The following is a 15255-nucleotide window of genomic DNA, read 5'->3' as shown; positions in this document are numbered from 1 at the left end:
ATCTTTTTTGCAGCTAAGGCAAACAAGGATACTCTGCTACTGACAAATGGAATCAGTATCAGATAACAAAAAAACCAATTTGTCAATATCAGAGGTAAAGTTGCGCCCTACTAACAAATTAGCAAGAAATTTAGCTCTAGCCTCTGCATGCATGGGACAAAATAAAATGTAATGCAGGAGATCTTCAGGAACTGAGGCACCACATATACAGAGTCAAAGAGCCATTGGGGTTTTCCACTAGCAGAAAGCACTTCTGATTTTTTGGTTATTCCTCCTTCCCACGGCAGGGCCCTGCTGTTCTCGGGGGTTCACCGGGGCACAATTTCAGGGGGCACAAGAGGCTGTCACTTGCACTCAACAGAATCCACCCCAGTATATGTGAAGAGCTTTGAGCAACGAAATCGTTTTTTAAATGCTAATTATTACAATCCTTAAGACTGCACATAAACAGTAAAATCCAAATTGTCTTCTTGTGGAAACAGTGGCTGCTTTTATTTGTTTTCTGAATGGCTGGGGTTTGGGGCAACATTTCTTTGAAGAAAAGTTGGCATTTTATATTCTCAAAAAACGGGGAAAAGAAATCCGTCGAAGCTTTGAGGGTTAGCAAAACAAAACAGCCTGGCTTTGTTTTCCCAAAGTAATGTATTGCACCCATCCGAGACCATTGTTATAAATAATGCTTAAGACAAAGGCCAACTCCATTAAGGACCTCATTATTTGCTTCTTGCCCAGAAGTCATAAATAAATTCTCTTTATTTTGCATGATCATTATATCAAACTGAGAAGCACTGACCCCCCCAATCATCGCTCAGAGGAGGTTGCGAGTTTATGGTGATATCATTGCAATTCATTCCCAGAGATAATTTGTGTCCTTCCATTATGCGGTTCTTTAATCTCAGTTTAGAGAACAGAATATACATCAGGCAAATGTTACGGAAAGATAAAGGGGACTGCATTTTGGAAATCTTTTTTGAATGGATGTTTCTATAGGAAACTTCTCTGCCAGCTTGCGGATACATTTCAAACAGAAATCCAGCTTGGTTCTTTGTAGACTTGCCAAGCGTTTTGTGCTTAGTTCCAACATGCCCTGTATTCATAAATTATCTTCATACGCATTGAAATAAAAGTTTATCAGCTCCCACCTTCCCTCTTCCCTCATGTCCTAATATATACCTATTTGTGACCTTTTACCAAAGGTGATATTCTCACTTTTTGCCTCCTAGGACTGGGGTATCTGTTCAGAATATGTACCTGGTGTCACCTCCAGTACCATCTTCATAAATCAGAATGGTCGGTTGCCTATTGAGACCCACAAACTAATAGAGGAACCAGTGCTTAGCATAAGAATTAGGGTTACCAACCTCCAAGTGGGGCCTGGAGTTCTCCTGAATGACAACTGATTTCCAGTCTACAGAAATCAGTTCCCTCTCCCCCACCATGCCTCTTTCTCTTGTCAGCCAGATTATGGGGGAGGGGGCAGGAGGCAGGGCTGGGGTTCCCCCATCCTGGGTGGGGGGGAAGGCTATGCTAGCAATGCTACCCCCTGCCCCATTCCCCCCTCCACGTCCTCCTGCCAGTTGCCAGACTCGACCTGGCAAGCCTTTCCTGAGATCAGTTGTAATTCCAGGAGAACTCCGGGTTCCACCTGGCTGTTGGTAACCCTAACATCCTCTGGTAGGGAATTCCAAAACGGAATGTATTACTGAGTTTTCCTCAGGAATGACATCACACCACAGGCCCAATAGTCATTTTTTTTTTTATTTTGCTTCCACCATCACTCTGAGTGGGCGGAGGGGACTTGAGAGTCAGCCATTGGCTACGGCATGACATCACTTCCAGGGAAAATCCTAGAAGTGATGTCTAGGAATCACCAGAATCTCTATGGTAAAACCTAGAGATGTCTAATATCACTTTTGGATTTTTCCAAGAAATTATATCATACCATTGGTCAAACTATCTTAAAAAAAAATATTTCTCCTGTCTCTCTTCCAAGTGGCAGCTACAAGATGCAGAGATGGGGTACCAACCATCCCCTCCAAGGGACTAGCGACCCTAGCTTGACACGTACCAGGCCACCTTTTCCTCTCTGCCCCCAAAGCCACTTTCTACCTCATTTTTATCCTGCCTGCTTAGGGCTGCTTACAACGTTCCTCCTTCCTCTATTTGCCTCAGCAAAAACCCTGAGAAAGAAGGTGAGGAAAAGTGACTGGCCAAGACCCTCTAGTACATTTCATGGCAGAGCAGAGATTTGGACCCTGGCCTCCCAACTAGGGTTTCCAACCTCCAGGTGGTCACTGGAGATCACCCAGAATTACAACTGATCTCCAGGCCACAGAGATCCACTCCCCTGTGGAAAAAGGCTGCTTTGGAGGGTGGAGCCCATGGCGTTATACCCTGCTGAGGTCCCCCTCCCTAAACCCCACCCTCTCCAGCCTCCACCCCCCCCCAAATCTCCAGGTATTTGCCAACCTGGACCTGGCAACCCTATGAGTCCCGGCTCTTATTCTGACATTAACCACTGCACAACACTATCCCATCCTCAAAACCTACCTCTACTGTGAAACCTCCAGCTTAGACCTCCTCCAGTGCTGAAACTAAACTTTGTATGAGTAACTGCAACAACACCTGTTTTCCTTAGTTCCACTACCTTGTTTTCCTCCCTCCCCTCCCCTCCCCTCCCCTCCCCTCCCCTCCCTGTCTGTTCTCAAAATTTATATTGTAGTTTTCTCAGGGCATGGCTCTTCCTTTTTGCTTACAGCCCTGAAAAGCACCATCTGTACTGGCGTTGCTGTTATAAGTGAATAATAAAACTGGAGAGTTGATAACAATAACAGAAGCAGGTTCTTCTCTCCTTCCACGGCTGGGAGATCCTACATGTGCCTAGCCAACGAGAGCAGAGCATTACGTCCCCTGGGCAGTTCAGCCTTTACGGTGGAACTTTTCTTAGCTGCCAAGAGCAGACGATCCTGTTTAGCAACCAGGTATCAAATGGCTTCTCTTTTGTATGGGACACAGAAATTTTGTTCACAAATCAGAGAGCGCCGCTACGGAAGATTAGGAAACACCTGAAGAAAATGCCACACGGATGAAGTGATTCTTTTGAGTGCGGTTAATGCTTTAGAGCCTTGTAAACTTCAAGGTGCTCCCCGCCCCCTTCCCAGAACCCTCCCTTTTGCTATAGTGAACCCGCAGATGCTATATCTCTTTGAGAAAGCCAGCTGTATCATGAGGACGAGTTCCAGGCACAGGCATGCATGCAATTTGAGCTTCCTGGAAGATTTGTCCTCCTAAAGCCTTTCCCATAGGACCCTGTCACTCACCCTGAATGGGACTGGCACCGCCGCTGAAACTAATGACACCCTTAGAAAACCACCAGAGAAATAAAACACCACTTAAGGGTCATGGTTAAGGCAGGTGTCTAAAGGGCAGCTGCAAATGTGTTAATTGCCCGTGTCAGTGATAGTTTAGAACATAATCCGTCCGTCCATCCGTCCAGTCCCTCCCAGGCTTGTTGACTTCTAAATAGACACTTGCCTGTTCACCTAGGGCGATTAAAAATCATCGCCAAGCAACTAGGCACAAAAGTTCTGTAAACTGGGAATAAGGGGGTCCTTTTTTTCTAAATTTGCTGTTTAGTAAGCATGTTACATGAATGTAACAGGATCCAGTCTATCTATTCCAGGTCTATCCATGGCTACTGACCCAAGTGATAAAAGGGACCTCCATGTTCAGAGAGCCAGAGGAGTTAGCCATGTTAGTCTGTAGTAGCAAAATAAAAAATAACCCATTAGCACCTTTAAGACTAACCAACTTTACTGTAGCATAAGCTTTCAAGAACCGCACTGATGCATCTGACGAAGAGAACTGTGGTTCTCAAAAGCTTATACTACAATAAAGTTGGTTAGTATTAAAGGCAGGGCTTTTTTTCAGCTGGAACGCAGTGGAACGGAGTTCTGGCACCTCTTGAAAATGGTCACATGGCTGGTGGCCCCACCCCCTGATCTCCAAACAGAGGGGAGTTTAAACTGCCCTCCGCGCCTCTGTCTGGATCTCTCTGTCTGGAGATCAGGAGGCGGGACCACCGGCCATGTGACCATTTTCACCGAGGATGATTTAAACTTGTTGATGATGTAAACTCCCCCCCCCTTGTTCCAGCTGACCCAAAGTGACGCCATTGTGTGGCCCTCCTGAGTTCCGCCACCTCTTTTCCCAGAAAAAAAGCCCTGCTTAAAGGTGCTACTGGACTCTTTTCCACGTTCAGAGGTAATAAACCTCTGAATACTTGTGCCAGGAGTCAATGTTAGGGGAAGGCCTCAGCCTCTATGCCCAGTTGTTGGCTCTCTACAGTAACTGGTTGGCCACTGTGTAAAACAGAATGCTGGACTAAATGGACCACTGGTTATGTTCTTATATTCTTCTTGCAATATTCCACTCTATATGTAAGAAACATTAACCATTGCTGAAAGAACCAACTAGATACTATTTGCCCATTTCTGTGAAGAACCTCCCCTATTAACGTATTCCTTTGTGTCTTTTTTTCTTTGTTTCGCTCCACTTTTTAATGAGATCTGTGGATTTTATTTTGGTTTTTGGTTTTTTATTATTTGAAGTATTTATTGCATTTTAAATTGTGGTTTTTATGATGTTGTGAGCCACCATGAGCCTGCTTGCAGGGAGGGCGGGATATAAATCCAACAAAATAAGTAAATAAATAAATTTTCTAGAACTTCAAGCAGTCATTGTGTAGCTCTGATCTGAGAAGCCAATTTCCATTGTCAGATCAGAACAACACTAGCAGCCATGTGAGATCCAGAGATGGGTCTGGGAATAATGTATTGTGTAGTTAGGTCCTAAGAAACACACCTGCAGATGTCTACACTTGGGAAAAAAATTATATAAACTAATTCATATTTGTATTAGAATTATTGTTATCTTCCTTTCCAAATAACACCTTTGTTCCCGGCAGCTAACAAAGCTCAAAAACAATGGGCATCAAAAATTAAAATACAAAAAAAATATCTAGAGAAAATGTAAATTTGACACGAAACGAATATTTATTTCAGAGAAAATCAGAAACTTTTTAGTTTAGATAGTTTGTTTTTCCATCATTGTTGGGGTTTTTTTTATATTATGTATATTTTGTTATTTTTGTTTGTTGACTAGTGTTTTTGTTTGTTTTATTAATGTGTGAAATTGTAGTGTTTGTATGCTTGTCTTTAATGATATAAAACTCTTTTAAAAACCTAAAATACAAAATAAATCCAATATGTTAGTACAGCAGCAAAAAAACTCCAAACTGATGAAAAACAACCAAGTAAGCCAGAATAAAACAAGAAACCAACTTTACAGGGAATAAAAAAGTTATGAATCATCTCATTATTGCTTTTCTGTTATAGATTGCAAACCAAATGGAAAAATAAAATTGATTTGGGAGGATCTAATTTCATAAACGTCAGACCACGCCCATGTGACAGCGCACAGAATATGGCGGCTGAAAATTTTGCTGAATTCTTGAACAAACTCAAGGAAATGCATGAGAAGGAAGTCCAAGGTAAGAAGAAACTTGAGGGGCCTTATTAAAGCCGAGCCACCCAGTCCCTTGCCTACATGCACCCCACAGAAGTTCATGGGATCAGAGGTTGAGTCTTCTCTGTTGGCACTCCACCACAAAGGGTTGGATCCCACCTGCTTTTCCACTGGTACAAGAGCAGCAGCGATCTCTCTCCGTTCAGTTCCTTCAGGTCAGCTCCCATCATGCATGGCTTTTTCCCCACAGAGGTCAATATGATCCAGGCATAGCCTTTTGAGGTTCAAATGGGTGGCTCCTCCTCCCTCTTACACCAGTAGAAAAACTGGCAGAATGCAACCCAATCTCTTTTTGCACCAGACTGATTGTTAGCAGTACTGTACAGACGCCCTGTATAGTTTTCTAGTGAGCATAGAAACGAAGGTGAAAGAGGTCAGATTGAAGCCCTATCCATTCCATATCATATATACCTAAGAAGAGCTTTTGACACCACCAGTCACAACAATCTTATGCAGCAGTGGGAAGATGGCTATACTGGGAGACCTGACAACTGTGGGTCTACAAATTGTTGGATATTCCACTGTTGTTATCGTTCATCTTCTGGATTTTCCTAATTCAGGTGGTGAATATTTGGTAGTGGAAAGTGTCATCAAGTCATAGCTGGCTTATGGCGACCCCTGGTGGGGTTTTCGTGGCAAGAGACTAACAGAGGTGGTTTGCCATTGCCTGCCTCTGCAACCTTGGCCTCCATTAGAGGTCTCTCATCCAATTACTAACCAAGGCTGACCCTGCTTAGCTTTTGAGATCTGACGAGATCAGGCCTGCCTGGGCTGTCCAGGTCAGGGGTATGAATAATTACAACAAAATAATATCTAAGAATGTGTAGATCTAACCTAGGTGAGTAGCTCCAAGGGACAGGGCCTTTTCTGTCATGGCACCTCGATTACGGAATAGCTCCCCAAATGTATTGCCCTTGTGCCTGATTTCTCCAAGGCATTTTGCACTGTTGAGGGAATGAAGTAGTTGAGCTCTAGTCTCTACATCTTCTTCATGCCCAAGGCTGATTCATGGTTCCTTTCAGTCTTTTTTATTTTGCATTGTTTTGAAATCCTTGTGTCATTTTATATTTCTTTGCAGAAGTTGCCTTGGAGGACAGAATAGAAATCTTTTAGATAATTGAATGTTGTACACTCTTCAGAATTAGAAGAGTTCTTTTTTTTTTTAAAGAGGAGGAGTTAGTTCAAATAGGTGAATAGAAGAAGCCTTTGTGGTTTCCCTCCCTGTATGGACTCTGATGAAACTCGAGATAGTCCTACTTTGGCACATAGGCCTACTGTACCTAGTCATTTACCCTGCCCTGGATAGTCCAGGCAAGCCTGATTTTGTCAGATCTCAGAAGCTCCGAGGAAAAGAAAAACATCACCGTAACTATCTTTGTTGTGAGCTCTCAGGAGCTCGGCAGGGTCAGCCTTGGTTAGTAATTGGATGGGAGACCTCTAAAGAAGACCAGGGATATCATGCAGAGGTAGGCAACGGCAAGCCACCTCTGTGAATCTCTTGTTTTGAAAACCCCAGCAGGGGTCACCATAGGTCACCTATGACTTGATGACGCTTTCCACTACCAAGAAGTCATTTGTTGATTGCATTTTGGGAACAAGGATGTCATCCAAACAACCAAAATGACTAAAGTGTCATGTGATCTGCACCAGGGATCCAGCATCTTACTGAAATGTTCTTTATTTCACTCCTTCAGGCCTGCAGGCAAAACTGAATGAGCTAACCAATGAGAAATGTCGGTGAGTGAAGCAGCTAGGGTCCTGTTCAACATGCTGTGGTGTTTGGGCAAAGATGGGGCTCGGATTGTTCATTTTAGAGGATTCTGGGTCATATTCATGCATACGGCACTCCACACAATAGCTATGGGAAATTAGGAGTGGCAACTGGACTCCAGTCTGTAGTATCGTGATTAAGAGGTTGGGTTGCAAATCAGCACTCTGCTGGTTCGAATCCCACTCCTGCCAGCTCCTGAGCTCAGCAGGTGGCCTTGGGTAAGCCACTCCTCTCAGCCCCAGCTCCCCAGCTGTATTGTGGGGATAGTAATAACATTGACTTTGTTCACCACTCTAAGTGGGGCCCTAATCTGTCTACAAAAGTGGTATATAAGAACTATTATTATTATTATTATTAATTTGAACAATCAACAATAAACAGAGGTCACATGTTATTATTGATAGGCCTTGCTAAGTTGATACAAGTTTCCACCGGAGACTTAAGTATCAACCAGATATCAACGTAATACGTACGCTGTTCCAAGTAGCGCTGTCTTTTGCAGTTCTGTAGGTGTTATGTCAGAAAGCTGCAGTTTTTCCATATGAATTGGAATGAAGTTTTTCAAGATGGTTCCAAGTGCCCTGATGATAATGGGGACTACTGTTGCATTGTTCTTCCACAGTTGGGTGGTTTCTATTGCCAGATCTCTATATGTAATAATTTTTTCTTGTTTTTTTTCTTCAACTCTGGCATCCCCACGAATTGCAGTGTTGATTGTTGTTGTTGTTGTTGATGATGATGATGATGATGATGATGACGACGACAACAACAACAACAACAACAACAACAACAGGGTTTATATAAAGGTCATAATGTCCATGACATTAATTGTAAGCAACAAGTAAGAGGTCTCTTTTGGGGTATCAAAATCCACCAACCTTCTCATTTTCCCCTTTGTTCTCCCTGGAATTAGAGACACCCAGCGAATAGAAGAGCTCTTTGCCAAAAACCACCAATTACGAGAACAGCAGAAAGTCCTTAAAGACAATGTGAAGGTGTTGGAAAACAGGTAAATCGTATGCATCCATGTGACAACTAAGCCCAGCAACCTTCTGGCTTCTCTCTATCGCCAGCTACCATGTCCCTATAGTGGGCTCTGGCCCATCAATGCTTATGCAGAAATCTTCAAGACTCCTCGTTGCTCTGCCTGTATTTGTCATCTTCTTATTAACACTTTTTTAAAAATCTCCTCCAAAAATGGGGTTTCTTGGAGACATCACAGAGGACTAGCCAGTCAGCATGATGTAAACCCCAGTATTATATCAGACTTGTAGAACTAATTTTACCCGAGTTCATCCCTTGAAAGACCCCTGAGCTCCAAAAATGTTACATCTGTCTTCATCTATAGACGACTCCTCTTAGGGCCAAGCTACAAGTGACGAATGACACTTGAATGGCAAGTGTATTTCTCCCTGTTCACTTGCCCTCCACTCAATCCACTTGCTGTTCAAGTGTCATTTGTCACTTGTAGCTTGGCCCTTAGGCTTGCCTACTCTAAGATAGGGGTGGAGTCTGGGGAGGATGGGGTTTGGGAAGAAGAGAGGCCTCAGTGGAGTATAATGATCTTTATCATCTGGAGATCAGTTGTAATTCCTGGAGATCTCCATGCTACCCTAGCCCCTCTGCTCTAAAAATTTTGCATTTATTCTCATATGGAGAGAACCCCTCTGTTGTAAAAACGTTACATCGGTCTTCACCCTCATCAGATCTAAAAATGTTACATCTGTCTTCAGCCTTCATTATTTGTATTCCATTAAGGTTGCGAGCTGGACTCTGTGACAGATGCCAAGTGACTCAAGAGCTTGCCAAGAAGAAGCAGCATGAGTTTGGGAAGGCCCATTTCCAGAGCCTCCAACACCTTTTCATCCTCAGTAAGACGAGCAGAGATCTGAAACGCTTTCATGCTTCCAGTTGTGAGAGAACTGAGCCCCCCCAGGGTCTTTTTAAAAAAGAATCGGGAGCTTATTTTGCTTTTGAAAAATCAGACGTTTTTGGCCTTGTAGTACCAAGCGGTTGATATGTTTAGTCTTCCTTTGTCAACAACACCGTTTCTGTTATTTTCTTGGTGTCAAAAACTGACAGCCTGCATGTTCAAAACTGAAACACAAACACAAATAAGTAAATGAACCTAACTGGGACAGAGACAAAATTCAGAGAATACATTTCAGAGAATGTGAAAGCCTTCAGATTGGATGTCACCATCTCAAATGAGAAAACCTATTGTTTAGTTTAGTTCAGTTCAGTTCAGTTTATTGGACTGCAGTTTAGTTTAGTTTAGTTTAGTTTAGTTTAGTTTAGTTTAGTTTAGTTTAGTTTAGTTTAGTTTAGTTTAGTTTATTGGACTTATAGACTGCCCGCCTGCCTTGCAAGTGGACTCAGGGCAGGTCACAACACAAATCTATAATATAGTCAGGGCCGGCGCCACTGTTGTGGTGGTGAGGCGGGGGCCACGGGCGCTGCGGGGCCGGAGGGAGCACCAGAGGGGGTGCCGGGGGTGGAGGCATGCATCCCGTGCCACTGCTGGCCAGCCCCGCGCCGCCGCCTCCCGCCCCTGGGCAGGTGCAGCAGCCACGAGCCAGGGATGACAGGCGGCCGGGGTGGCATGCGGCATGCGGGAGGCCTCTTCGCTCCACCCCACCCACCCACCAGCAACACTGCGTGATAACATCATCACGTGATGATGTCATCATGCAGTCCGGGGTGCATGCACGCGCCCAGCAAGCTCACAAGGCTGGCCTCCGGCGCCAGAAACCCTGGCGCCGGGGCTGAATATAGTAAATGAGTAAAAGCTTAAAAGCATATAATAAATACGAATAAAATGTAAACAATTACAGTACAACATAATTTAAAATCAAATCACCAAAGATGCAGCATTTATAATTCCTCAGATAATATATTCAAACCCCTGTGACATGGCAAGTCGCCCAGATCAACCAGCAGAGTAAGGTGGGCCAAAAATGGCCTCAGCGTGAAGGCTGGCCGGATAGTTCACCTCCCGGTTGGTCTGTTTTAGGTAGCAGAAGATGATACAGCCAGCAGGGCATAGTCAGTGGTCACAGTGTCAGATTAGGATCAGGGACAACCAGGTTTGACTCCCCGTTTTTCACGGAAGTTTGCCAGGTGATTCTGGGCCCATAACAACCTCTCTAACTAATCTACCTCACAAGGTTGTTGTTGAGCGGGCAAGGCAGAAGAAGAGAGAATGATGTGATAAGTCACTTGGGATCCCAATTAGGGAGAAAAGCAGAATATAAATTTTAAAAACTTCTTCCTCTTGACTCCCTTGAGCAACATGCTTCTCAGAAGCAGCAGAAACCAATACAATCAGACATTGGGCCAGACTACAAGTGACAAATGACACAGGTTGGACACTTGTCAGCTTCCCTCAAGTTTTGATGGGAAATGGAGGCAGCTTGGCGGAATGTTGGACAAGTGACAGTTGAAAAGACCATTGGACAGCAGTCGGAGAGCCAAGCTGCAAGACCAGGACGCCTACATTTCCCATCAAAACTTGAGGGAAGCTGACAAGTGTCCAACCTGTGTCATTCGTCACTTGTAGCTTGGCCCATTCTGAAGATACATATGTTCTATGCTTCCACAATCCTTTGCCCTGATCTCACAAGAGCCCATACATGCACCGAATCAAGCATCCACACCCATGTGCCTAGCTGGATGGGCAAGTGTGTGTTTCATGTGCAGGTCTGCAACCTGATCGAGTGCATGCATGGTGGCAGAAAGTGCTATCGAGTCATAGCTGACTTGTGGTGACCTGTATTGGGGTTTTCAAGTCAAGAGACTAACAGAGGTGGTTGGCCATTGCCTACTTCTAGAAACCTGGTCTTCTTTGGAAGTCTCCCATCCAATTACTAACCAGGCTGGCCCTGCTTAGCTTCCAAAATCTGACGAGACTGGGTTTGCCTAGGCTATCCAAGTCAGGGCTGTGCATGCATAGCCCTGTTAAAATAAGCTGCAGTCATGTCCATCAAATGATCAAGAGGGAGAGCTCAAGGACTGGGTTGCGTGTCCTTCTTGATATCCCACCCACTAAATATTTGATAGGGCCAATTATTTGGACAATGCTCTGTATGCACAACCCCAGTTGCTACATATGTGCACTGAAGGAACCAATGTGCAAGCATGGGCTACGGTACCAGCAGAATTCAGCATCCTTCGCATCTATCTTTCTTTAACAATTTTTATTGACAAAATGTGTGGGCGAGGCCTTGAGAAATCTAAGAACCTAAGAGGCGGAGGGTATCAATCAGTGCTTATAGGGTCACATCAATGCACTGAATAGCTTCTCCCCTATGGCTGACAGAAGCAGAATCAATTACTTTAAATAAATGACTATATGGAGTTATACTCAGTGGTGATGGTAAAGAAGAGTTGGTTAGAGAATGCACCCAATCCAGAAGTCACCTGCAAGACTGAGAATAAAAGAGATGCTCAGAAAAGAAGTGCACAGCTGAGATCCACCGAGGGCCTTATTTGGTGTAGTGGTTAAGAATGCGAGACTCTAATCTGGAGAACCGGGTTTGATTCCCCACTCCTCCACTTGAAGCCAGCTGGGTGACCTTGGGTCAGTCACAGCTCTCTCAGAACTCTCTCAGCCCCACCCACCTCATAAGGTGTTTGTTGCTGTGGGGATAATAATAACATACTTTGTAAACCGCTCTGAGTGGGTGTTAAGTCATCCTGAAGGGCTGTATATATTTATTATTATTATTTCTGGCACTGCTGCAGGAGACAGGAGGATGGAAGCAAAAGGCCCAACTTCTGGAGACAGAAGAGGTCACTAGACTTGGGAGTTCTAGGCAGGAATGGGGAAGTCTCCTTCTTAATAGGCTATCCCTCAAGTACCTGTGGCTACCTCATTTGGGCAAGTGTTTTCCTCACCTCCGAAAGTTTATTCTTCACTTAGGGATGCTTACTTAAAAAAGATTCCAATGAAGGGAGCTTTGGCTCTTGAAAGTTTATACCTTGGAAATCATGTTGGTCTTTAAGGTGCCACTGGACTCGAAGCTTGTTCTTCTACTGCAGTGCAGACCAACACGGCTACCCTCCCGAAGCTCTCTTTACTAAAAGAAGGCTGGCGTTTCCAGTCCACGGGAAGCTGGCAATTCACTAGAGGGAGCTAGACTATAACCTGTTTCTTTACAGATATAACGTTGAAGCCAACGTGTTTTTTTTCCGCAGAAGTGGAGAACTTAGAATATTTCAAGGGGAGACAAACCACCTCTGCTAGTCTCTTGCCTTGAAAACCCCAGTTGGGGTTGCCATAAGACAGCTATGACCTGATGGTACTCCCCACCACCACCCCTAGAATACATGCCCTCAGCAGATATTGCATGTGTTGAAATCAAAGTGCATAGAGGAGAAGTGAGTAGAAGCATATCGGCCCTCTCACACACTATCGCCAGCACATGAGCATGGGAGTTGGTGCACACGGAACGTGTGCATGCCCATTTGCTGTCTCCATGATTGTGAATGCTGATTTGTCGGACATTCCTGATCAGAGAAATGATGCCCACATATCTATACTTCCTACGCAGGTAGACTCCATGCTCATAAGCTGGTGACCATCTATAGACAGGGTTGGAACCATCAAGCTCTTGCTCTCTCCCCTGTATGCGCTTTGATTTCGGTGTGGAAGGATTTGGCTTAAGGGAGCAAACAGATAGGAAGGAGAGAAGACGGGAAAGAGTGGAGAACCTGCAGGAATAGAAATACAGTTTTTATTCTTTCCTAACATGTAGCGCTTCAGAGCATCAAAAGCATTTTGCACAGGGCTTTTTTCAGCTGGAACGCGGTGGAACAGAGTTCCGGCACCTCTTGAAAATGGTCACATGGTCGATGGCTCCGCCCCCTGATCTCCAGACAGAGGGGAGTTTAGATTGTTTAGATTGTTTAGGCAATCTAAACTCCCCTCTGTCTGGAGATCAGGGGGCAGGGCCACCGGCCATGTGACCATTTTCTCCGAGGGCGATATAAACTTTAAAAAACTCCCCCCTTGTTCCAGCTGACCCAAAGTGACGCCATTGTGCAGTCCTGAGTTCCACCACTGAGTTCTATCACCTCTTTTCCCAGAAAAAAGCCCTGATTTTGCATATAGTTATCACAATAATCTTTACTATAATTATCCTCTAAGGCTGGCCAGTATTAATTCTTCATATAGTAAATGAGGGAACTGAGGCCACCTGGGCTAAGGAACCTTAGTGAGACTATGGCCGCTGATCCCACCGCTGAAGTACTCTTAATGTGAAGTTTTTCCTAACGGCCTCCAGAACTGCACACACTACTCCAGGGGTGACCTGACCAACACGGTATGTAGTGGGACAATGACATCCTGTGATTTGGATGTTATGCCTTTCTTGACACACCCCAAAATTGCATTCACCTTTTTTGCTGCTGCATCACACTGACTGCTCATATTTAGCTTCGCATCCACCCGTACCCCAAGATCTTGTTCACACACACTGCCACCCAGAAGTGTATCCCTCATGCAGTATGCATGCTTTGCGAGCATGGTTAGCCTCACCCACCTCAGGGTTACACTACATTACAAGGGAGAAGAGCCACAACATTACAATATGCCTACTGGCCTAGTAACCTCCCTGAACCAATTCCCCTCCCCCTCTTTGGTTTCTTCTTCCCCCTTTTCTTCCTGGCTGGCTTGGTTTTCTCTTTCTGCTTCTCCTCCTGCACTCTTTCCCTCCAGCCATCCCCTCCCCACTTCCCCTTCCTTCCTATTTATAGCCCCAGCTCCACAACTGGGCCTTGTGCTAAGCTCCAGCCTCCTCTTCCTTGTTCCCTGCTCCTCAGAGTGTATGACTGACCCAAGGCTATCCAGTAACCTTCCATGGCACAATGAAGATTTGAACTCGGGTCTCCCAGATCCTAGTCTGAGAGCTAAACTACAAGAGATGAATTACACGAGGATGTTCATGTGAAGAGAGTCACAATGTTAGCCAGGAAGCCGAGTTTTAAAAGCCAGATCAGAAGGCTCTGTCAATTTCCCCTCTCTACAGAGCCAGCAAAGAGGGCTCCTCAGAGGGTTTGTTAATTTCCTCTTTGTCTTGGAAGGTTCTGTCAGTTTCACCTCCCCTTCTAGGAGGCAAAGAGGAAACAAACAAACCCTCTGAGAGCCATCTTAGCTGGCTCTGTAGAGAGGGGAAATTGACAAAGCCTTCCAATCTGGCTTTTAAAACTCGGCTTCCCAGCTAACGTTGCGACTCCCTTCACATGAACATCCTCGTGTAATTCGTCTCTTGTAGTTTAGCTCTGACACTCTAACCGCTACGTGACATTGGTTCATTTTGTGGTCCTGGACTTCTCTGTCACTCTCAGTTTTCCATCAATAAAAGAGAAGCAGTAGAAATCAGCACCGCAGGGATGGTGCAAAGGGGGGCACGCTTAAAGATCGTAAAGCGCATTGTAAATTTAAGGATGCTACTTAAATAATTACTGCACACCCGTGAAGTGCCACCTGGCATTCTTTTGAGCTTATTTCGTTTAGGAAAAGCCAAGTTCTACTTGGATCTCTGAAATGCATGTTTCCTCCTATCAACATCCACCCATGAACACATGCTGTTACCTCTAGCCCAGCGGTCTCTTTCTTTCCTCCATTACAGCTAATGAAATGAATAAGATGAGAGAAGAGAACAAGAGTCTGAAAGAAGAACTGAGGAAATTCTGCAGCATGGAGTAAGTTGTCCTTTTGCCTCTGTTCATCCCTCAGTGTCCCAGCATTCCCAGAGGTCACTATGTGGGCAGAATTCCCAGGGACTTCTGTTACATGAGGGTTCTCTTGTCCCTGGACTAGGTTTCTTGGATCATACCTTGAGAAAACAGCCCCCAGGTGCCTTTCAGCCTCAAAAGGAGATCAACTTATCTGCGTT

General features: G+C 44.7%; 1 protein-coding gene across 1 annotated transcript in view; it reads left to right on the top strand.

Annotated features, from left to right (window-relative positions):
• Positions 1–15255, top strand: part of RBBP8NL (RBBP8 N-terminal like) — a 66767-nt gene that overhangs the window by 20306 nt on the left and 31206 nt on the right. The window contains exons 2-6 of the mRNA XM_054981187.1: positions 5397–5551; positions 7281–7323; positions 8271–8366; positions 9116–9228; positions 14989–15061. Of these exons, the coding sequence (XP_054837162.1) occupies positions 5485–5551; positions 7281–7323; positions 8271–8366; positions 9116–9228; positions 14989–15061 (392 nt within the window). The 5' untranslated portion in view covers positions 5397–5484. The remainder of the gene's footprint in view (positions 1–5396; positions 5552–7280; positions 7324–8270; positions 8367–9115; positions 9229–14988; positions 15062–15255) is intronic.

The sequence above is a fragment of the Eublepharis macularius genome, chromosome 5 (assembly GCF_028583425.1).
Source record: "Eublepharis macularius isolate TG4126 chromosome 5, MPM_Emac_v1.0, whole genome shotgun sequence".
NCBI lineage: Eukaryota > Metazoa > Chordata > Lepidosauria > Squamata > Eublepharidae > Eublepharis > Eublepharis macularius.
The sequence above is the reverse complement of the archived record's forward strand: the minus strand, read 5'-3'. Positions and strand labels throughout refer to the sequence as shown.